Genomic DNA, 25001 nt, shown 5'->3' on the forward strand with positions numbered 1-25001 from the left:
AATTAGCACTACTTAGCAATAATTAGCTGGATAAATAGGGACTTATCTAGATAAGTGGCAGCTGCTGAATATCCATCTATGTTCAGCAGCCACCACTTAGCCAGATAAGAATTAATCCGGCTAAGTAGATAGCCAGATATCTTGGGGGCAGGCAATGGGCAGATCAAGGTGGGTCAATTTATCTGGTTATCTTAAAAGGATAAGTACCTATATTCAGCTTTATCCAGTTAAATTAACCAAATAGGTTAGACTTGATCAATCCCTTTTAAGTTATATGGATACGTTATAACTGGATAATTTAGATAACTGGATGTCTTTGAATACTGGGCTAGTTACAGTTAAGTTGGTATTACTGAAATTCTCCATTGCAATTACTTTGATCCTCTGGGATCAGCCTTGTTTATACAGCTTGATTCATAAAAATTCAGAACTTTGTAAAATTTCTGTTTGGTGATTATATATTTTGCAGCTTTGTGGACTATGTACCAAGCCCCATTAAAATTGCTTATATGGAAGGTAATTTTTAAAGGCGTTTTAGTAGGTAAAGAAGTGTTTTACCCACAGAAATGCCCTTTTAAAAAAATTGCCTACCTAAAATGAGAGTAAATAAACTTATGCATGTACTCTATTTCATATTTAATCCAGACTGAGCAGAGGTGTGCCCAGGGATGGAGTTGGGGAGAGGTTTGGATCCATACTTCTGGATTTTCAAAAGTATGCACGTAAAATTTCCTGAAAATGTATAACTTATATAATAGTAGGGGTCTGGGTAAAATTGCTGAAAAAATTGTAAAAGTGGACTTATGTGTATGTGTTCACTTTGAACATTGGTGTGCCTTACATATATATTTACCACCTAATTTAGGTGGGCTGGTATAAATTACCCCCAGTGCACATTCATATGCCAATAAGATGAGCATTAACAGCAATTTTATAGGCATGAAGCCTTTAATACACTGGACATTAAAAGTGGGTTTTAGCACTAGATAATGCATGCACACGACAGCTATCGGTAACACAAGCTGCTATGGGGGCTTCGGTACACCTCACCCTTTTCATGAAAAGCAAAAGGCCTTGTTGCCCTGATCCTCCTTACCTTCTGACAGGCAAAGCAAGGGGCCTTGTTGCCTTGATCCCCCCCCTTTCCACAACAGATAAAACAAAGGGTCTCAGAGCATATTAAGCAGTCATTTGCATGCTTTTAGTATTAATCTACATTATATCCACAATAATGGTTATGTAGACTTACATGAACTAAGACGAAGATTGCCTTAGACCTAATACACCCTAGTAGATAGATTCTTGGTCTTTGTCATCTGTGGAAGAGTGGTGGGCATTATTTGCCCTGAACAGCTGTCATTTTAAACACCATGTTTTCATGACAAATATTACCCAAGTAGCTGGGTTTTTTTAGTGACAGTTTTTGTTTTTGCTATCTAGAAGACAAAAAAACTGGGATGAATCAAGTCAGCATTACCACACATACCCTGAATTAGATTGATTCACAAAAGTATGGTGTCCCAAATGGCATCATACACATTGCATGAAACTATACGTAGCACAAAAAGAAATGTCTTACAAACACATTGGCATATATATGTTCAAGAGAACTATAGAAAAGAAAATTAAATATTAAAACCTCCCAGAACCTAAAAAAAGATGAATTGAAATAGGACACTTGTTGTACTCTTTTGAAATACTCCTCTCAGTAAGTTACCTTTTAAAAGGAGAATGAAATAAGTTTTATGAAAGTTTTCTCTTATGATCTTCTCTTTCTATACATCTTGAACAATAACAATTTGGTCCCATTTAGGCACAATTTAAAAATACAATTGAATATACAAAAACTGCAATTAACTTCAGACTACTTTAGTAAATGTAAACAAATTGGCAGTACAATTTTATATACTATGTTGTGATTTGAGGTGAAATATTTCTTTATACTTGCAATTGGATATAGCTAATCTAGGTTACCTGCCAAACTCTTCTGCAAAAGGATAAATGCATCTTTGGAAAATAGTTTTACACATATATACTGATGTCTTCTATCCATACATATGGATGAACCCATAGATTAGCCAGATCTGACTGGGGTTTTTGTTTCAACCTATGATTTCAGATAGTAAGTCAAACTGTTTTTTTTCTATGCCTTCATTCTTTCCCATTTTTCCCATGGTTGCAATACAGAATTTGCTGCCGAATATGCAAGTCACCTTGCATTGGCATGTATTTTAAGCATTAATCTTGCTGCTGGTGAATATCCTCATGTCTAAGAATTTTATAGATAACCCAATAGAAAATGTTGAAAACCAGAAAAGCTAATGGAAAGCAGGCTCGAGAAATGGTGTCAATCTTCTTGGCTCGGTCGATGAAAACCTTCCTCATCTCCTCATGGGTTTTTGGTACAACTTGATCTGGAATATTTGGCCCCTTTGAAGTAACACCATCTTTTGCTTGCAGACATGGTCCCATTCCATAGGCTGTAAAACTGAACCGACTTTCTCTCACTTCATTATCCTGTCAGGAGGGAAATGATAGATGTTCTGTTACATTAAGCACACAAGAACAAATAGGTGATGCTGATGCTTTTCTGGATGAACTTCATTCCAACGCTACAATGTATTTTAGTAATTTTATAAAAAAGCCACAAAAAACTGTTTCTGCATCCCATTCATTACTCCTTAGGGTCCTGGAATAATCACAATATTTTATTTATGTAATTACTTTTTCAGAACAGGTAGTGGATACAAAGGACAGTCTCCCAATCAGTGGCATAGTTACGGGTGGGTCTGGGTGGGCAGCTGCCCACCCAATGTGGACCTAGGCCCACCCAACTGGAACCATAAGAGGAGCACCGGACCTGCAATGCCATCATGGGATCCAGGGGTGGACTGGCCTATCGGTGGATCCGGCTTCCCCCGGTGGGCCGGTCTAGCTGATCACGTGGCCTCCTCTGCTCCTGCTCACATTGAGGGCACCGCGTGACTGTGATGAGCCCTACAGCACGAGGCATCACTGCCAGCCGCTGCCGGAGACCAGGCCGGCGGGGGCTGAAGAAAAGAAGACCGGCGTTGCTAGCCACCGGAGGAGAGCTGTTCAGTTGTGGGCCTTTGTATGTATATGTATTTGAGATTGGAAAGGTGCCTCTGTGTGTGTGTGTGTGTGTGTGTGTGTGTGTGTATGTGAGAAAGGAATGGTGCTTCTGTGTGTGTGTATGTAGTGTGTATGTGAGAAAGGAATGGTGCTTCTGTGTGTGAGACAGGGAAGTTGCTTCTATGAGAGTGTAATGTGTATGTGAGACAGGGAGGGTGCTTCCGTATGTGTGTGGTGTATATGTAAGTCAGGAAGGGTACTTGTGTGTATCAATGTGTATGCGAGAGAGAGATGGAGCATGTTTTTGGCTGGCTTGTGGCTGTGAAAGAGAAGGGCATGTGTGTGATTGAGCCTGTTTGTAAGTGAGATAGAACATGTGTGTGATTGAGAGCTTGTGTGTAAGTGAAATAGAGAGAGCATGTGTGTGATTGAAAGCCTGTGTGTAAGTAAGAGAGAGCGAGAGCATTGTGTGTTTGAGAGAGACTGGCTAGAGAGGTGACGTGTGTATGTGTGAGAGAGACTGATCAGGGAGATGACTGGTATGTATGTGCTTGTGTGTGTGAGAGAGAGACTGGTTGGGGAGATGATTGGTGTGTTAGAGACAGAAACTGGTCCTGAGGGTGTGACTGGTGTGTGTGTGTGAGAGAGAGAGAAGAGACTGGTTGTAGTCACAAAGGAAGAGGACTGTGAGGACAGCTTCAGCAGCTATTGCTGCTTCTGGTGTGGCCTGCAAGGGAAAGGAGTAGGAGAACTGCTGGAGAGGGTAAGTAAAGGTGGCTTTTAAAGTTCATTTTTCTTGATTGACTACCATTTTAATTATTGGATAGTATGTGATGTGTCTGCTGTTTGAAATATTTTATTGGTGTTTGGTAAAGCTTTCAAAATTTGCATGAGTCTTTAATTATTGGATATTCTATTCATCGGCTGTTTTGAAATTATTTTATTAGTATGATTTTATAATTATGATTAAGATGCAAATATCTTGATTTTATTGATTGTTTCATGAGGAATGGTGAAATTTTTGTTTTTCCATTGTTGCACTGTATAGATTCTGGTGTGATGCATTTTACAGTTCAGTTTTTGTCTGCACATTTCTATATATACTTTGTGGCTTTATTCTGTATTTGGTGAGGGTTTGTGTTCTGCATGCAAAGACTGAGATGAAGCATTCTTTTAACATGTGGTTTCTCTGAGGGATCTGTAGTAGCTTGGCCTGTTCTGTTTTCCTGATAGAAGGTGTATTGATATTTTAGATTCTGGTGTAATATTTGTGGTATTCTTTTTCATAGGTAGGGTTGTTATTCTTTGAGTGTTGGCAGATACTACTGTGTTGATACGGGAGGACCATGCTGAAATATATCACCATAGGTATGATGCCATATGAATTCCAAGATGCAAAGTTTTCTTGTTCGCATCACAACAGTGCATGAAATTATCACAACGTGTATATTAATTTTACCTCCGAATGTCACATTTCATGTAAAATATGTTATAAATGCATAATTTAAAATTGTGTATGGGGAGGTGGGGAAAGGGCTGTAAGGTTTGCCTAGGGTGCCTAATACCCTTGCATCGGCCCTGTACATAGCAGCACCCCCCCCCCCCCATCAAAGTTCCCATGCAGGAAGTTTTTAATGCTGGTAAGTGCTTGAAATAATTGAGGTAAAATGTTTTAAAGTTTCACGCATGATGCATAATGGCTTTTGCAAATTACTTAGAAAGCCATTCTAGGGTGTAGTATATGGCATTATTTATCAATAAGAAAACAACTAGTAGGTCTCAGACCTGCATGCCTACAGTAGAGATGTGAATCGTGTCCTCGATCGTCTTAACGATTGATTTCGGCTGGGAGGGGGAGGGAATCGTATCGTCGCCGTTTGGGTGTTTAGAGTATCGTGAAAATCGTTAAAATCGTGAACCGGCACACTAAAACCCCCTAAAACCCACCCCCGACCCTTTATATTAAATCCCCCACCCTCCCGAACCCCCCCCCCCCCCAAATGCCTTAAATTACCTGGGGGTCAGCGGCGGTCCATAGCTAAATCGGGGGAAGGGGGAGGGCAGGAAAACCGGCACACTAAAACACCCTAAAACCCACCCCCGACCCTTTCAATTAAATCCTCCACCCTCCCGAACCCCCCCCCCAAATGCCTTAAATTACCTGGGGGTCCAGCGGCGGTCCGGAACGGCCTCCTGCAATTGAATCGTGTTGTCTTCAGCCGGCGCCATTCTGCGCCGCCATTTTGCAAAATGGCGGCGCAAAATGGTGGCGGCCATAGACCAACACGATTCGACTGCAGGAGGTCGTTCCGGACCCCCGCTGGACTTTTGACAAGTCTTGTGGGGGTCAGGAGGCCCCCCCAAGCTGGCCAAAAGTCCCTGGGGGTCCAGCGGGGGTCCGGGAGCGATTTCCTGCCGCAAATCGTTTTCCGTACGGAAAATGGCGCCGGCAGGAGATCGACTGCAGGAGGTCGTTCAGCGGGGGTTCCAGACCCCCGCCAGCCATACGCGTATGGCCGGCGCCATTTTCCGTACGGAAAACGATTCTCAGCAGGAGATCGCTCCCGGACCCCCGCTGGACCCCCAGGGACTTTTGGCCAGCTTGGGGGGGCCTCCTGACCCCCACAAGACTTGCCAAAAGTCCAGCGGGGGTCCGGAATGACCTCCTGCAGTCGAATCGTGTTGGTCTATGGCCGCTGCCATTTTGCGCCGCCATTTTGCAAAATGGCGGCGCAGAATGGCGCTGGCTGAAGACAACACGATTCAATTGCAGGAGGCCGTTCCGGACCGCCGCTGGACCCCCAGGTAATTTAAGGCATTTGGGGGGGTTCGGGAGGGTGGGGGGTTTAATTTAAAGGGTCGGGAGTGGGTTTTAGGGGGTTTTAGTGTGCCGGTTTTCCTGCCCTCCCCCTTCCCCCGATTTACGATTTTTTGACGATAAATCGGGGGAATTGGTATTGTATCGTGGCCCTAATGATTTTTGACGATTTAAAATATATCGGACGATATTTTAAATCGTCAAAAAACGATTCACATCCCTAGCCTACAGTCCACCCATGTTAACCTTGTGCCCACCCAAAAAATCAATTCTGGCTACACCACTGCTCCCAAAACAGTAATGGAATTTAAGAAAGTCTGGGGGAAAGTACATAGAATCCTTTATTTTGAAAAAATTAGGGTAGAATTAGAGGTTAAGTAAGATACTGTATTTGGTATTGCAGTAGATAACAGGCTGATTGGATGTGCTTGGTGAACTTCATCTGATATCTTTTCTATATTATAATACATTAGCAAGTATAGAGTTATCCACTTGAGAGTTGAAGATGCAACTTGAGGACCAAACTATTGGGAAATGCATCAAACTGTAGTAGTGCTCTAATGTGCGTTAAACTGTGTATATCATGCAATAGAGCACTGATATCACACAATAAAAACAATATTTTGTATCTCTCCACCCCGATACCCTCCCCTATTACAATGACCTTCTTTGCATGTGATTTGCATGCATAAATAATCCAAATGCATACAAAGAAGGCCATTAATAGTCAATCTAATGCTAATATTTTATTGTGACTACCTGAGAAAATGTTCAGCCGCGATAAAATAACACCACCTCTTTGAAATGTGGTAAATGTAACCCTAGAGTGAGACCCTAATATGGGTCCTAAGGCTCCTGTGCTACATTTACTGGTTTACCAGACAAAATAAAATATTATGCAGCCAAACAGAGAGGTTGAGCAGGAGTCAGGGCTAACCACCATCTCAACTCAGAATCACCACTTGAGGTGGCTCCAACTCCCCCTAAGTAAAAAAATAGTGCACCTGTTGCCATGCAGTGACAACCCCAGCTCCCCCAAAGTCCAACATTAATAAGTAGGGTCCAGGCCCCTCCCCTTTCTCCCCTAAAGGGGGTCACAAAGTAAGAGTCCCAGGACTGGCTCTACCTTCTGGCACACTCTCACCACCCTCCGACCCCACCTTCCACACCCTTGAACCTTAGAATAAATTTGCTGGTCCGGCATTGGGGTCAGGGCACACCCTTGCACCTGGCCAGTCGGCACCATTTTTCAAAATGGTGCGCACTTGACCTTGACCCAGCCATATGACTAGGGCAAGGTCTGAGGATTGGACCTCAGTCCTGACCCCCAGTCAACTTCCCTTTTTGCCAAACAACATCCAAAAGTGTCCTTTCTCCAATCCTGACTAAAGATTCAAGTAAGTCCACCGAGAAAATATTTTCTTCAATTCCCACGTCTTTTTCATTCACCAACACAATGAAAATGCCCGCAATCCTCCAGCGTCCATTATGTCACGCCACTCAGCTGTTTGGTGAAAGAAAAAGACCTGTGGGAATTGAAGAAAATATTTTCTCCATGGACTTACTTGAATCTTTAAAGTCGGGACTGGAGAAAGGACACTTTTGGGTGTTGTTTGGAGAGTTGTACAAAAGATTCAGGAACAGTAGTGCATTCCTACTCCCCTGAAGAAGGTTGTTTAAGCAAAACATGTTGGGAGAGTTATGAAGATAGGAAGGAAAGGAGGGAGTGTTGAATACAGTGAAGCAGCAAGAAAGAAGATTCATTCCAAGATAATAAGGAAGAAGATTCACTATAAAATTTAAAAGAACTTTTTAGATGAATGCATGTATGAATGAGGTATGAATGATTGTATTTTAAGTATAAGGTGAGCCATGTGTTGTTCCTGAATATACTTTTCTGTGTATTTAATGGAAAATGAAGATAATATAAAATGTTTTCTATGAAATTTTGTATGAAATAATAATAAAAACATGTTTCAATATTTTTATATGTCACTATAATATATTGATTTATTAAGTAGTGTGATATATTTATATAGTTCAAATAACAAAACAGGAGCGTTACTGCACGTACTATATCACAGCAGTCAACAGGAAAATGTGCAGAAGAATTTAAATGTCCACACTTCTTGATGCAGAGACAAATTTTTAAATTTTTATTCCGGCAACTCCACAGTGTAATACAAAGGTTTGTATATATGTATATATGGGACCTGCCCATATACAAACCTTTGTATTACACTGTGGAGTTGCCGGAATAAAAATTTAAAAATTTGTCTCTGCATCAAGAAGTGTGGACATTTAAATTCTTCTGCACATTTTCCTGTTGACTGCTGTGATATTTATATAGTTGCCAATTTTATTATTCTTTGCATGTCAATACACAGCATTGACAGTGAGCCACCAGAACAGCTGTGTAATTTTGAAACTAATCAACCCAAAAATAAACTAATTAATGGGAATCTGATGGTATAGTAATGTGATTATAGTACCATGATTACATGAGAGAGAATAAGAGGACCAAGAGAATCCACAAACCTAAGTAAATCAAAATCTTGAAAAAATATTATAGAAGGCAGTCACTCTAGGCAAGAAATGTGTAATGCCTGGCAGAAGTGTGGACCTTTGTTACTGAGGGGAGGTTGGCACTACCTAGTGAGTAAAGCCACTAAGTCCACCCCATCAGCTGGCGGATTAACCCTGTAGTGGGACTGGTTGGAGCTTTGCCTTCACCAGCCCAGTTCCCCACAGGTTGAGCCCTTGGTTTCTATGGGTCAGCAGGACTTAGGTGGGTCCCTAGGATAATCCAACGATGTGAGTCCAGGAGAGTGTGGGTCAGCGCAGGCAGCAGTCAGCAGATACAGAGGACAAGCCAGAGGTCAGGGCAGGTGGCAAGCAGAGCAAGGTTGGGTCCAAAGCATGGGCTCAGGTCCAGGCAGAGTTCAAGGGAGGTCCGGATCCAAGGCAGGGTCAAGTCAGAACGCGAAGCCCAGGGAGAAGGGACAAGGAAAAGACAATCTGACAGCAAGGCATGGACAAGACAAGAATGAAGAGCAGAGAAGGGAACAGGCAGGACAAAGAAGGAACAACGAGCAAGGGCACGGAGAAGGCAAGCACACATGAAGCAACACACACTGGAACTCAAGAATACCAGGGGAGCAGTTGCTGAGGCAAGGCAGTGAGGTCTGAGGAGCCAAAATATAGGTCTGAAGTCAATGACAACATTGGCAAGCATCCCGGCCCTTTCCTACTGTGGGCCCTTTAAACCTGGGGACGTCAGGTACATGCGCACCTAAGGAAGAGCAGAGAGGCAGTAGCTCTCTGCTTGTCCTGCTGTGAAGATGAGATGGTGGCTTCCTGAGCCGTGCAAACCGGCCCACAGCATTGGGAATAAGCGAAATGGCTCGCAGGGTTATCTTGCGAGCTGCAGAGCATAATAAAATGGTTTGGTATTTTGATTTTTAAATGCATTTAGCATTGAAAATCACAAGCAATTGATTTAGCTGTAATTATTTTTTACTTAATTATCAGACATAGTTTACTTTTTTACTTGATTATTTTTTACTTAATTATCAGACATTCAAACTTTGACCTTGATTTACTAAGCCATGATAAGACTATAATGCTCATTACATAGCATGCATGAATTTTGCAAATCCATGCAAAACAGTTAATGGATATCTAATTCAATGCAAACAAAATAATGTTTTGAAAAAATTTTGAAAACATCAGCCCCATTATTTTATCACATTTGAAGGTGGTGTAGCTATTTTCCCATAGGAGCATTGGGATGCTAGTACAGATCCCAAAGTTCCCACAGGAAAATGTAAAGGGCCCTGAGGCCCGAAACAATACTGCCTCATAAAGTTAAAAATTCATCAGTGATCTTTGGAGACATTTGGAGACCACTAACTACCCTGTGCTGTATCTCAAAAAGGGTGGACCCAAAATTAAAATAAAAATTCATCCTTAGAATCTTGTGATGTCCCTCTTCTTTTCCCAATCCCTCCCTTTCCCAAATCCCTCCCTTTCTATTAAAACCCCTCCATGCACATCAACCCCCACTTCAAAGCCCCCTACCAGACAACCCCTAGCCCCTTTCCAAAACAGAACACAATCCCTGGTGCCTAGGGGGCTCAAACCCTACCCCCTATCCCCCTTAAATCCAAAAAAGACCGGGTGTTCTAGGAAGCCCCAGCTTCCTCCACTACATCAGCGGTGACCTGGAGCATCCCCTAGCTCTGGGCAGGACAACACCATTTTAGAAAATGGCATTAACTGAACTTTGACCCGTCACGTGTTTTTTCACATATAAAATATATGCATGTATATTTTTAAAACTGGAAGGAAAAGTATGCACATGCAATGCATTGAAATTCTTGCTTTCAATGCATGTATTCACATGCAAGCACACATAGGCACATATGTTCAGGGGTACACTTATGCATATTTTATAATACATGCATATCTTATACACATAGGTTATAAAATACTATCACAGATCTCCCCGCAGCTATATACAATACATGCATATATGCAGCTGTTATGCGCCCCGTCCACTCCTGTCCCGCGCACGAGCCTGCTCACCTTCATCGTTCCAAGGCAGGTCCCGGGTCGGCCTCCCTAGTGTTGCGTCCGTCGGTCACAGATGGCTGCGACCGCTGTACCTTACCTCTTTTTCTCCCTTTTCTCTCTCTTTGGGCAAGATGGCTGCCTCCGGTGCTGAGTGCCGAGGGCCTCGGTGTTTCCAGACCAGCATGGGTGTCCCCATACGCCATGCTCACTCCCGTGGCCTCCTAGGGCGCAAGCGCGCACATCTCCTATGCTCAAATACACGTCATGGTGGGAACCTCGAGGGCGGCTCCACCGCATGACTTTAGTACCTCGGGGTATATCTAGCCTCCGCCTCCACTACCACTTTGAGTTAGCAAAGACTTCGCTTCGCTACTCTGACTGCTCTAAGCTGCACGCTTAGACACCGCTTTCACGCTAAGGGCCTTGCTCCAGTAGAAACTCTAGACACCCGCTCCTCCGGTCTTCTCCGGTCCAATATCTTTCAGGATATTGGACCATTGGGTACTCGCTCCTCAAGGGCCTATCTACTTTATATCCTGCACCATGGACCTTCGGTCCCACCATTCTACCACCAGGAAGATGCCTTCATTCTGTGAGTACCTCTACGGTCCGGCGCTCCAACTCCACCCACCAGCTGTGGCGTTACCCGCACTGCGGGCTCCCGCCTATCGTGAACATCTGGGTAAGACTATACTTCTGAGCCTGTTGAACGTACTGGCACTTCATGGATAAGTGCCTTACTTTCCTGCTTTCACCATCTATCTACAACAGTATAATAAAGACTCTATCCATTCTGTGTCTGCTATCTGTGTCAGCCTATCACAGTGGTTCCCCTTGGGGCTCCTCCCCATGGGCAGAGTCATCTCCATTGCGACCAAGGGTCAAAAATGCCTGAAACACAACATCTAGCGGCAGCTGCCAGTACTTCCAGGCCCCGGCATTCTGCAACGGTGGTCCGGGCCTTCTACTGTGAATCAGGCCTCATGCCAGAGCTCGGCGTCTTCGGCGCTGCTGGCCACACCCCTACACACACGCGCGCGGACCTCCTGGCCTCTTATAGGGCCAAGGGCTGGCCTTAGCTCTGTGGCGCGCCTTGATTGATTCTCCGTTATAAGGAAGTCTCTGCCTGCACTTCCTGGCCTTGAAAGTCGGGTCGGTTGCTAGATTGTCTCCGCGCTTGTACCTGTTCCTGTCTTGTTCCAAGTCTCATTCTAGGATCCTTCTGATCCAGTTCTGTTCCTGCCTCGTTACTGCTTCCTAATTCCAGCATCTTCTTGTTCCTGTTCGTCTGTCCGTCTCCCCAGGTAGTACCTCCAGACTGTCTCTCTGGTACTGACCTTGGTTTGCTACTCGACCTGTCTGCTTGTCTGCCTGCCTTCTGAACCCGGTCCGTTCCATGACCTGCCTGCCTGCTGCCTGCCTTCTGACTCCAGTTCGTCCCTCAACTTGTCCGTCTGCCGCCTGCCTCCTGCTTCCTGACTCCAGCCTGTTACTCAAATTGTCTGCCTGCTGCCCGCCTCTTGACTTCAGCCTGCCTGTGACCTCATCTGAGCTCCAGTACCTGACCTCAGTTTTGTTGACCACTCCTCGGACTGACTCCTAGACACTGACCTCTGACTGCTTGCCCACGCCTCCAGATTCTTGCTTTGTTCCTAGTCTTGTCATCTCCTACGCTGTTCTGGTCTTCCTTGTCCACTTGACCTCCAGTCTTGAACCTGACCGTGCTCTCTTTCTGGCTGTAGGCATGCCGGACTTCCACTCTCTCAGGAGACCCTGCGAGGCCCACCTAGGTCCAAGCGGCCCGGGTCCCTACGGGCTCCTCCCCGGGGGGACATCGGGCTTCCAGTGGTGAAGCTCTCTCTAGCCTCTGTCTCCTCCCGTGCTCCACCCCCTGGGGCAGTTGCCTTCTGGTCCCTACCAGGAGGCGCATCTCCACTGCCACAGGACAAGGGTCCTCCCTCGAGCGCAACAGCAGACACATGAAGATATTTGAAAGTAAGCCTCTTGTAGGTTTTCACTCTGATGCAGGCAATTTGCCAAAATGTGGCTATGTTGGGTGTTTATTAATATCTCCTATTTGTCCATCTTCATTGTTTATCATATATTTATTTTTTATGTTTATTTATTTTATTTATTTATTTAAAAACTTTTCTATACCGGCGTTTAGTGATATAAATTCACAACGGTTTACAAATAGGCACATAAATAAGTTCAAAATGGATTTTACTTTAACCAGAGGGTGCCGTAGTTGTTCAGATACATGATATGTAATTTTATATCTATAGTTCAATCTTCTTTGATTTATGTAATGGTTTAGGAATCTGACATATCCATTTGTTCCCTTTTCATTTAAATGTTTGCATTCATTTTTTATCTTTATATGTCTTGTTTTCTCATTTTTACCATCACTTACATTGCTATGTCAGAAGAAGTTTGCTGCCTGTTTTCTGTAATGTGAATGCCTGTGTCTGAAAGTGTACATGGATCATTAAAAAAAATCCCGTCAGAACCACTATGGGTCCCCTTACATATACTGAAAATTTGCTGTTCCCAGGACACTAAACATTAGGAGGGCAATTTTCAAAACCTTTTCCCTGGGTAGAACAGTGTTTTAGTGCCAAAATGGGATTTTTTTTCAAAACTGAACACCATGAATGTGGATAAAAATATATGTGTTGTCAAGCATCTCACATACTTTTATCCATATATTGCAGAGGTGTTCCCAGGGGCAAGGTTAGGTTAGGGGAGTCCACATAGTTTTGTATTTTCAGAGCCTGGAAAAAGTTCCTGCAGAAAAAGCAGGCACAAGTCAATGCAGGTACTTTTTACTGCACCAATAATTAAAGGAAAAGTATGTGCGTACATTTGCGTTAATTATAGGTGCAAGCTCACAGGTAAACATTACGCCCAGTTTGATTATTGCTCTCAATAGTTATTTTATTTGTCCTTGTCTGTATAAGTTAAGGCTGGGGGAGCAAAGTCTCACTTAGCCGCTTTTAACATGACATCAAATAGCGTCCTCCCCACCTTCCTTTTCCCTTATCTTTGCCCTGGCATTTGGCAGTTTCTCAGCCCATTCATCCTCATGGTGATGAGGGTGGATCGTTGATTTAAATTACAGGGTTAAACAACCCCTCCCCCGTTCTTGTTTTAGGCAGCATTCTGAAGATGGTAGCAGAAACAGCAATATAGATGGACCGGAAGAGCTGGTGAACCTGCAGCCGATGGCAGTGGGTCACTGACCAAATGGTAGTGGGATCTCTGCTGTTGGGACATGACAGAGAGGTCGTGGCCAGTGGCTGAGTTGGCCGGTGGTGTATGGAGAAGTGTTTGCCGGAGAAAGGCTAATATCGCTGAGCTTGGCAGAAGTGGCTACAATGCCAGTATCGAGGCAAGAATGCTGCTCAGAGATTATTGTGTTTGGGTTCAACTGTTAAGTTATGCTATGACTAATGGTTAATAAACTGTAGCCTTATAGTTAGCTCCACTTTTCATCTGTGAAGTTTATTTTGGGGCTGTTTGAGGGGAAGGTGGGTGGTGGTGGAACGCGAGATGAGTGCCAGTTTGTCCCAACTGCACATGTTCATGTTTTATATATAAATGAACTCAGGAATTAAAGGTACTGAAATTGATTTTAGGCCTGATTTTTAATCCCCTGTGCGTGGGGGAAAACGGGGGTTACGTGCACGGCTGGGCCTTGCGTGCACTGCGCGCATTTTACCGAGGCCTGACCACGCACGTAACCCCCGTTATGCGCACAAGAGCCAGGCCTCTTCCTAGGGGCAGGGAGGGGCAGTCCGGGGATTGGGCCAGGACAGTGCCATAAATCACTGTCTCGGACCCTCGTGTGCCTGCCAGCTGCAACTTACTTCAGGTTGGACCCTGAACTAAGTATTGAAAGAAAAAATAAAAGATTTGGTCGGATTTAGGGGTTGGGGAGGAGAGGGAAAGGGGAAGGGGAAGGGGAAAGGAGGTTCCCTCCCAGTCCACTCCAATTAAGGAGCGGACTGGGGAAGGCTGTGATGAGGCACCGCGCAAATTTGCAGAATTTTACCCCCTTCCCCCCCTTGTGCATGCCACACGCATATGCACACGCAGATTATAAAATTTGGTGCACATGTGCGGCCGGCTGATTTTATATCATGCACATGCCGGCGCACGCATGTTATAAAATCAGCACGTTCATGTCTGCACGCTGAGAAGCGCGAGCAGATGGACGTGTGCGCATACCTTACAAAATCTACCCGTTTATGAATAGGTCATTAATTTGATGGTACTGTTTTATTATCATCAGGTTTTCTTCAGGATTTTGAATAGGACATTTACTTTTTTTTTTTTTTCCCATTTTTCCAAATCTTGTCTCATACTGCCTTTACTTGGGTTATATTAATCCTATTTATTTTGACAGGTTTTAGCAACATATATGTAATTAAACTAATACTGTAACAATTTGATGGTATATTTAAGCATTAATATTTAATCCAGTTGGCACAGAGTCATTATTTTTAGAAGTGATGAAATACACTGTTGTATGTCTTGCTACGTGCAATGTTACATGCTGAATTCCAAAGACACCAGATGAACCAAGCCAAATAAAAAAGCTTTCGACAAGGGACAGACTTGTAACCTTTTGCAAAGAGATTTGTATCTGGCCCTGAAAGAATGCATTCTCAAGTACAAGCTGATATTAGGAAACCAGAATACAGAGAAAATAATAGTGGCATAGGTACATAAGTTATTAGGTTAAAAGAAAAGGCCCTTAAATTCTTGAGACCTAACTTCTTCTGATTTCCTAACAAGTTGTTCTGAATGATCATTCAGGGGAAGATGAAAAAATACTGTGAACATGTAACCAATTTCACAACAGTGAAATACAAAAACATTTCAGATTTTAAATAAGGTGATTTGCTAAAAATATCTGGATTAGAACATTGCCTTCCTGTACAGCTATATCATGATGCACACCAAAATCGTTTTTTTGAAAAACCTGTCCAATTTACTTTTGTATTTATCAAGACAACAATTCACTAAGGCTGTGCAAATCCCCGAGTAACTCTTTATTTCATGCCAGCACACTTGGATGATAACAAAAATATCTTTTTATGAAGGTTTCACTAAAACTTCACACAGCTATGTATAGGTTTGATAGGGTCCATTTGCTCATAGAACCTTGACAATGCAGCTGAATTTCTTTCATGCTCACTTATACAACCAAATACCCTGTTACCAGTCCCTGACAGGAACATAAAAGGCTGCTTTCCACATGCCCTCAGGGTAAATGCTGGGAGGAGGAAAAAAAGAAGCTGGAAAAAGGTGTGGAAGTATTGTGAAAGAATTGGCCAACAGCTGAGATAGCTCTTTGGTATCTTGAGTCACTTTTGAGTATGGTGTCTTATCTTTGTTTTGTTACCCTTTAGATTACTCTTTCTGGAGAGTTCTTCTATTACATTTTATGAGTGTCTCTATGTATAGATGTATTGTCTAGTTCTGTCTAGCCAATTTTTTAGAGTTTGAAAAGCATAAAACATGTGCATGAGTGTAACCCTAATGTAGCAAGCAAGTGGCTATCTAGTTATGAGTGACAGTGATTGTGCAATGAGTGCATATGGAATTAGAATGCTTAGGAGAGGGATGGCCAACTCCAGTCCTTGAGAGCCACAACCAGCCAGGTTTTCAGGATATCCACAATGAATATGAATGAGATAGATTTGCACACAATATTCTATTGCGGATATCCTGAAAACCTGGCTGGTTGTGGCTCTCAAGAACTGGAGTTGGCCACCCCTGGGTAAGGAAGAAGGGTTGACAGGATGACAAAAGGATTAGGTGCAAAAGACAGGAGGAACAAGATTGGAGGAAAAAAATGCTGCTACTACTACTGCTACTACAACCACTAATTATCATTTTTAAAGCATTATTAGACATGCATAGCTCTTTCCAGATATGTATATGAGACAGCTCCTTCTTGACTGGGATCCAAGATGGCCAACTGAGCAGGCTGCACCTGAGACACTCTTATCGGGTGGAGGTGGATTGACTTGATATGCCCCATTCCGGCAGAAAATGCTGGGCCAGGGAGAATGAAGCTTTACCTGCTGCATCATTACCTCAAGTCCAGGGCCCGATGGATGTCCATGTGCTCCGGGGATCCTCAATGCCAGAAGTTGGCTCACTGGAGGAATTCCAGGAGGAAGTGGAACCCGACGCCCTCCAGAGCTTTTGACATCATTTTCCCTGGTGCAATGGAATGCCCCAGGAAACCTCACTGAGACTAGAGCTACTCTAATATTCCAATAAAGGCATCAATGGATGCTGAAGAAGATAGTTATCAACAGCCTCTAGTCAGAGAGGCTTCTGGAGGGGATTCAATGCCTCTTGAAGCACCTAGGGACCCTATAAACCATGCAAACAGTAGAGATGTGAATCGGAACCAGAATCGGTTTGGATTTCAGTTCCGATTCACATCTCTATAGATGTGAATCGGAACCAGAATCGGTTCGGATTTCAGTTCCGATTCACATCTCTAGCAAACAGTGCTGCATCTAGGCAGTTTGAGAAGGATTTTACTGTCAAAGCTGGAACAGTGATAACTGAGCTGGTAAGACCTGCTTCATTCACTTTAGAATCAATATGGGAGGCAATTCAAACAATAATATTGTAAAACAAATAAATCCTTTGGTTACTTCTTTGGGATTGTTAGATCACTGAATAGAAATGGTTGAAGGTGGGGTCTCCATGAATAAAAATTCCTGTTTGAATCTCAAAATGGAAATTGGGAATGTCTGAGTGTTGCATTGGAGGTGGACCCTTGGCCTGGAGCAGGATTGGTGGTACCCTTTGGGTGGTCTCAGAGGGCGCCTGCTGCCAGGAGGCAGAGCACACGGGGAGACAGAGGCAAGCTGGGGTTTCGCCAATAAACAGTCCGGTCTCTCCATGAATTGAGCCCTTGGGTTCCTGGACTGCTTGGACTTAGGTGGGCCTCTGGGGGTCTACCTGGGAGATGACGTAGGGATGTGCCCAGAGTCAGTAGATGCTCAGTGATGTGGACAAGGCCAGAGAGTGTCCGAATGGAGAGCCAAGGTCAGAACCAGAGTATCAGTCCAAGGGATGGTCAGTCAAGTCAAGGTCAGGCCCGAGAAGTCAAGCGCAGCGTGGTTGGGTCCGAGGCCGAAGGTCAAATCCAAGGGGTCAGGCAGAGTGTGGTCAAGTCTAAAGCTGAATGTCAAATCCAGGGAGTCAGGCAGAGCATGGTCAGAGCTGAAGCAAAAGGTCAATATCTGGAGTAGCAAGCCAGGAGACGCTGGGAAGCACAGACAAGGAATACTGGAAAGACACAAGGCTGGAATGACTACAGGAACAGGAACAGGCACAGAAGCACAGGGACAGGCTTGGGAATGCTGGAACAGACTCAAGATCAAGAAGACATTCAGGAATGCAGGAAGACAACTAGCACGCACAAGTGTAGACCAGTTGCCGAGGCAAGGAAACTAAAACTGAACCCGGCCTTTATACCGGGCTCAGGTGACGTCATCGGGGGATGCCCTGGCCAAGGTTCCTGTCCTGGGCCCTTTAAAGGGTGGAGCGCCAGCCGCACGTGCACCTAGGGGTGGGGCCGAGGTCGTCAAGCCCCTGCGAGAGCTCCACTGAGAGACCTGAGCGGCAGATGAAGCTGGAGGCGCCCGGGATAGGCGCTGGGGACACCGGGGACTGGCGGCTGTGGCAAGGGAAGACGGGCTGGGACCTGCAGAGGGGAGCCCGAGGTAAGCAGACCTGGTCGTGGCACTAGCATGGCCGGGACGCGCAACACTGAGAAGCACAGCAATCTATTATTAAAGAAAATCAAGTCTTAACTAATAGATGAACAATTGGAAAATCAGATATGTGGGAGAAACCTTCATATTATTAACTTCCCAAAAGATCCTACAATATCTCTTAAGGCCATTTGGAAGAAATATTTGTTAGAAGTCCTTAAAATCCCTGAGCAAATTTTGCCCTTAACAACTAGGGTATATTATATCCTGCAGTCTATTTATTTATTTAATTTATTTTTTATACCAATATTCATTGAAACATTGCAAGGGAAACATGGAGAAAATGATAGAGAGAGGGAGGTGACAGAAAAGACACACTGATATATTTAAGAAATACAAAAGTGTATTCACCTTTTCTGAAGTAAAACAAAAACATTTCCAACCAATAATTTCCCACAAGATAAAGGTCTTTGTGGTTATTAGTACTGTTAGTATAGCCAAAGCCACTGTAGATCTATAGAGGTTTGAGACTGAAGAGCAGACTGAGCCTTAAAAACATTTCTGAGGTCATCAATTGTTTTGGTTTGAGTGTACAGCTAAGGTCTATTAAATTTGAGGCAGTAGCAGACTATGTAGTGCAGCCATTGTAGGCCATCACTACAGGATAGTTATAGATGGGAAGGGAGGGGGGAATGGTCAGATATCAGTGCCTTTCCTAGTTAAGTTGACCAGATTCTTCCCTGGATTTCTCTCCTCTTTTCTTGCTTTTATCCCCAATCACATTCCCTGACATTATTCTTTGAAACAGGAAACAGGGATTAGGATTAAATGGTCAATTTTCTCAGTGGAAAAGGGTAAATAGTGGAGTGCCTCAGGGATCTGCACTTGGACCGGTACTTTCAGTATATTTATAAATGATCTGGAAAGGAATAAGACTAGTGAGGTTATCAAATTTGCGGACGTTACAAAATTATTCAGAGTAGTTAAATCACAAGTGGATTGTGATACATTACAGGAGGACCTTGCAAGACTGGAAGATTGGGCATCAAATGGCAGATGAAATTTAATGTAGACAATTGCAAGGTATTGTATATAGGAAAAAATTACCCTTGCTGTACTTACACAATTTTAAGTTCCATATTAGGAGCTACTAGGGATGTGCAGAAGGAATACATTTGTTTCATTTTGTTTTTCGTTTCACTGGGGCCACAATTCATTTCATTAGTTTCATAGGGGGGAGAAAACAATTTGTTCATTAGTTTCATTTGGTTTTCGTTTGCCATTAAAGTCAATGGGGAAGTATTTGCAGCCTATTTTTGGCTGCAGAATTGAGGTTTTCTTATCAATTCGGATGAAACTTCTGGGGAGCAATCATCAGAATGAGAATAGAGCTCCAAGGTACTTAGACTGTGGCAAAGTGGCACCAAAGTGGCATGAATAGCCTAAGGCACTATAAAGGGGCAAGGGGTTTCAGGAGTGGCAAGAGTGCTTTAACAGAGGTGCAAAGCAGCAGCGAGAGTGTCAAAAACACACCACAGCTTCAAAAGAGAGCACCGATAACAGTTGCATGAACTTTCAAAGGCAGCAGGACAGGCAAAGTGGCAAGACAAGTGGCATCAACATCCTACAGCACAATGAAGGGGGAACATAGCAGGCAGAAAGAATGTCAGAAAAAACCACGAGGTACTGATAAAGGGACAAAGTAGCAGAAAGACTAGCACCAACACACTGAGGAACCATGATAGTGGCAAGAAAACTACACACGCACACACACACACACACACACACACAATCACACAGTGCACACAATACAACTGAGACTGCTGTATGTGCACAAAAACTTTTTTTAACTCCAGATGCCCACTGGGGATTTGGATTAAAAGAATACCGCTGTACCAATATATGTGAGTGTGGAAAGGTACACACACACACACACACAGTGCAGTGCCTTGCTGTACACTACAACTGAAACTGCTCTGTGTGTACAACAAAATGAAACTCCAGAGAAAAGACTGGAAGTCTGCGTAAGCACAATTCCTAGTGATGCTGCTTGCTTGAATATACTAACTCCCAGACAGCCACTGCAACTCTCACACTATCTGCAGTGTGAAACTGCAGATTAAACTGTATTTGAAAATACCGACTCCCAGATAGCCACTGCAACTCTCACATTATCTCCCACCCACACCACCCAAGTCCTGCCTGCAACCTACCCTAGAGGGGTAAGATCAGCAGCAAAATGCCACTGCTGGCAGCTTGTCTCAGTGGGAGAGACAAAGGGACAATCTGAGTTCAATAAAAAAAAAAAGTACAGTAAAAAAAAGCCTGGCTGGCACAGCAGCAAAACAAACAAATATCTTTTTCAATGGAAAATTCTGTCAAAGTAGCAAGCAATAGCAATTGAATACAGATTTGAGATACTCGGAGAGAGCTCAAAAGCAAAGACCTTCTCAGATAGCCAAGAAGAAAGTGTGTTGTGCACCGCATGCTTAAAGTAGAAATACAGCAGGAACAGCATCACAGAGCAGTGGAGAGCAGCAATTGGCTGAATTAGAAAAATGCTTCGCTCTGATACATTGGCATTCTGGTCTCCTTGCCAACCTGTCTGACCCACTCTATGACAGGGCTGTGAGACTCACAGCCCTGTCATAGAGTGGGTCAGACTCACAGGAAAGGGCTGTCATGACTCACAGGAAAGGGCTGGTTGTTGCTATGGATACTCCCACATGGCCTCTCCTATTTCAAATGGCTGCTAAGAAAGCACTGCAAACCAAAAGAATGAAACTAATATGATATGTTTAATTTGTGGGAAATCGCCATGCGTTTCATGAACCCACAAATCAAACGAACAGGGACCTATTCGTTGCAGATTGCACATTCGTTGAAAATGAATGCACATCCCTAGGAGCTACCACCCAGGAAAAAGATCTAGGCATCATAGTGGATAATACTTTGAAATCATCGGCTCAGTGTGCTGCAGCAGTCAAAAAAGCAAACAGAATGTTAGGAATTATTAGGAAAGGAATGGTTAATAAAACGGAAAATGTCATAATGCTTCTGTATCGCTCCATGGTGAGACCGCACCTTGAATACTGTGTACAATTCTGGTTGCTGAATCTCAAAAAAGATATAGTTGCGAAGGAGAAAGTACAGAGAAGGGCAACCAAAATCATAAAGGGAATGGAACAGCTTCTCTATGAGGAAAGGCTGAAGAAGTTGGGGCTGTTCAGCTTGGAGAAGAGATGGATGAGGGGAGATATGATAGAGGCCTTTAAGATCATTGTTATGGTTTTGAGGTGTTTGGTGGATTCTTAGGTGCTGCAGTGATGGCCACTCCCATGGGGAAGAGCCCCGTGGGGAACTGCAGTACCAGGCTAGACTCAGATGCACAAACACAGAGATAGTTTTATTATACAGCTTGTAGAGTCCACCAGAGGTAGCAGTAGTGAGTATATTCCTGCAGCAGCGGTCTTGGGTCCTCGGCTGAGGAGACCCATCCCACAATGGTGGTGTAGGGAGTAGAGATGTGAATCGTGTGATCGATCGTCTTAATGATCGATTTTGGCTGGGGGGGAGAGGGAATCGGATTTTCGCGGTTTTGTTTTTTTTTTTAAATCATGTAAATCGTAAATCGGGGGAGGGCGGGAGAACCGGCACACTAAAACAACCGTAAAACCCACCCCGACCCTTTAAAATAAATCCCCCACCTTCCCGAACCCCACCAAAATGTCTTAAATTACCTGGGGTCCAGTGGGGGGGGTCCCGGTGTGATCTTCCACTCTCAGGCCACCGGGTGCATTAATAGAAATGGCACCGGCGCTACTTTGAGGGCAAAGGTAGCTCAGGCGCCATTTTGGTTCCTGTCCCCCCGACGTCACGAGGGCACGAGATCGCTCCCGGACCCCCGCTGGACCCCCAGGGACCTTTGGCCAGCTTGCAGGGGCCTCCTGACCCCACAAGACTTTCCAAAAGTCCAGCGGGGGTCCGGGAGCGACCTCCTGCACTCGAATCGTATTGTCGTATTGCAAAATGGCACCGGCCATACGGAAATACGGCCATACGGCCATTCCATCTCTGCCCTCTCCTTCCTAGTGTTAGAGGTTGTCCCGTGCCCCCCCCCCCCGGGGGGGGGTGACTTCCCCAGGATACTGGGTCGGAGGGAGCAGAGATGGATCTTTACCCTTGACACTGTTTCTCCCAAAGGTCTCATTAAAGATATTGAATGGCACCTTTTCTACTGAGGGAAGTAGTCCGTTGTTTAGTCTGATCTAATTGGGTCTCGCGAGAGGTCTAGCTTTTCGCGCCTTTTTCTGGTTTAAATGGCTGTCATTTTTTAGGGCGCTTGCGCTCCAGTGATTACTCTTACAGGTATGTGGTTTTATGTTAGAATGCTTACTGTAGCCTAAATTTCTCCACCTCTTATGCACCTATATTGTATTGCAGATTGATACTGTTACCTTGGTCCCTCCGGATGCAGCAGTCGCGAAACACGGGACCGTGTCGGGGGACTTAAGAAATCACTGTTATTATTGATGGAGTTGCCATAGGAATACTTGATATCAGAATTTTCTGAAATAAACAGAACTGTTTGAAATTCTCAGTGGAAGAGAGATTTGTCCTGCACCAGTGTGTCTGAGTACTTGCGGATGTGCAAGGGTTTTGCATCAGTGTATTATCAGATTTCAATTACCCCAATATTGACTGGGTAAATGTATCATCGGGACATGCTAGAGAGATAAAGTTCCTGGATGGAATAAATGATAGCTTTATGGAGCAAGTGGTTCAGGAACCGACGAGAGAGGGAGCCATTTTAGATCTAATTCTCAGTGGAGCACGGGGTTTGATGAGAGAGGTAATGGTGGTGGGGCCACTTGGCAATAGTGATCATAATATGATCAAATTTGAATTAATGGCTGGAAGGGGAACAGTAAGCAAATCCACGGCTCTCGTGCTCAACTTTCGAAAGGGAAACTTTGAGAAAATGAGAAAAATAGTTAGAAAAAACTGAAAGGATCAGCTATAAGTGTAAAAAGTGTGCAAGAGGCATGGTCATTGTTAAAAAATACCATCCGGGGTGAGAGAGAGGACAGAGACTGTGGGGTGAGAAACAATCCCGGCCCTGAAACGTTTGAATTTCTTCAAGTTTACCTGTTCCAGAGAAGTTTCCAATGGAGGAGTTTTTGCCCTGCTTCCGGCTCAGTCACGCCACTGACGTCATCAAGGGGAGGGACCGGTAGGGCTAAAACCGCCCCCCCTGTGGTTCGCAGTCAAAGCCGTGCTCGCCAAAGGGGCACGCAACTTAGTCTGGATTTTGGAGGAAAAATTCTGAAAAACAGGACTGCTTCTATCTTGAAATAGTAAGTTTGACTTTTTACTTACTCTCTCTACCCCCATTGGAGATCCAAGTTCGATTAAGTTAGGTGTGTATTGAGAAGGACTGTCAGATATTACTGTGAGAACCATGCCACATACAAAGAGAAAGGGCAGACTTTGCCCAGAGACCCTGACTGTTCCTAGTTCTGTCCTCTCTCAGCCATTAATCGAAGACTTTCTCAAGACATTAAATACTATAATACCAGGAGAAGGTTCCGTTGTGTGTGCAGACCAGGAGCAGGTACTGACATCACAGGAACAACATCACATCTCATTAAGCCCTGGAGCACCCATGACTCCAGAACCGCCTAATCCTACACAAAACTCGAGTTCAGAGGTGACAATCCCTACCGAAGTTGTAGTTTTGCTGCCTAACATCGGGGGAGAAAATGAGGATGATGCTGTAGGTGTAAAAAGAGGAGATACTGGGGATATTCCTCTGGAGGTAGTAGAAAAGAGTAGCGGAGAAAGATATCTGTCCCCTGATCCTCTAACTTCAACACCAAATGGCATTAAAGGGGGGGTAGTAGCCTCAGTATTGAGAATAGAAAACTACCCGCAACCTGGAAAAATGTTAGCTAAGAATGTGAGCTCTGAGGTGAAAGATACAGATAAGGTTACTTTGGAAAATATATGGGTTGTCTTAATGGATTTGAAAGTTTCTATGAATAACTTAGAAACAAAAATGTCTGAACTGCAAGCACAAGGAAAAACAATAGATGAAAAGGTAAAGAACCACTCAGAGAAGTTTGAGAGATTTGAAAAACAGTTAAATCAGATACAAGAGGTTCAAACAGGAATAATAAAAGGGGAAGTAGCAAATTCTAGAAGAATAGAGATAATAGAGAACAACTTAAGATATAATAATATTAGGATTTTGAATTTTCCTTCTGTAAAATTAATACCACCAATGGAACAGTTTAAAAGATTTCTAGGGGAAAATTTACAGCTTACCCAGGGAAAGATTCCATTAATAGAAACATTTTTTTATATTGCAACAAAAAAGAAGGAAAATGTCAATAGGTTAAATCAATCTCAGCAGTTAGATAATCTCACAGATTTCCTAGAAGAATTAATGGAAGAACAAATTGAGTCAAGAGGCACTTTCTGTGTAAGACTTCAGAAAATGGAAGATAGAGATAATATTTTGAAATTATTTTTAAGAAATCTAGAAAGCTTTACCTTACACAAAAAATGTGGATGTATCCAGACATTACTAGACCTTCCCAGTTAAGAAGAAAAAACTTCTTGCAGATGGGTCCAGAAGACATGGTTTAATGAAACAAAGTGAGCATGGCTTTACCAAGGTAGGTTTTACCTCACAAATCTGCTTCACTTTTTTGCAGGAGTTAATATACATGTAGATAAAGGTGAACAGGTAGATGTATTAT

At 43.7% G+C, this 25001-nt stretch overlaps 1 protein-coding gene across 1 annotated transcript in view; it reads right to left on the bottom strand.

The window, feature by feature from the left end:
* Positions 1–2238: 2238 nt before the first annotated feature.
* Positions 2239–25001, bottom strand: part of GLRA3 (glycine receptor alpha 3) — a 116837-nt gene continuing 94074 nt past the window's right edge. Inside the window, exon 8 of the mRNA XM_029604309.1 lies at positions 2239–2517. Coding sequence (XP_029460169.1) covers positions 2239–2517 — 279 coding nt within the window. The remainder of the gene's footprint in view (positions 2518–25001) is intronic.

Source organism: Rhinatrema bivittatum, chromosome 1 (assembly GCF_901001135.1).
Source record: "Rhinatrema bivittatum chromosome 1, aRhiBiv1.1, whole genome shotgun sequence".
NCBI lineage: Eukaryota > Metazoa > Chordata > Amphibia > Gymnophiona > Rhinatrematidae > Rhinatrema > Rhinatrema bivittatum.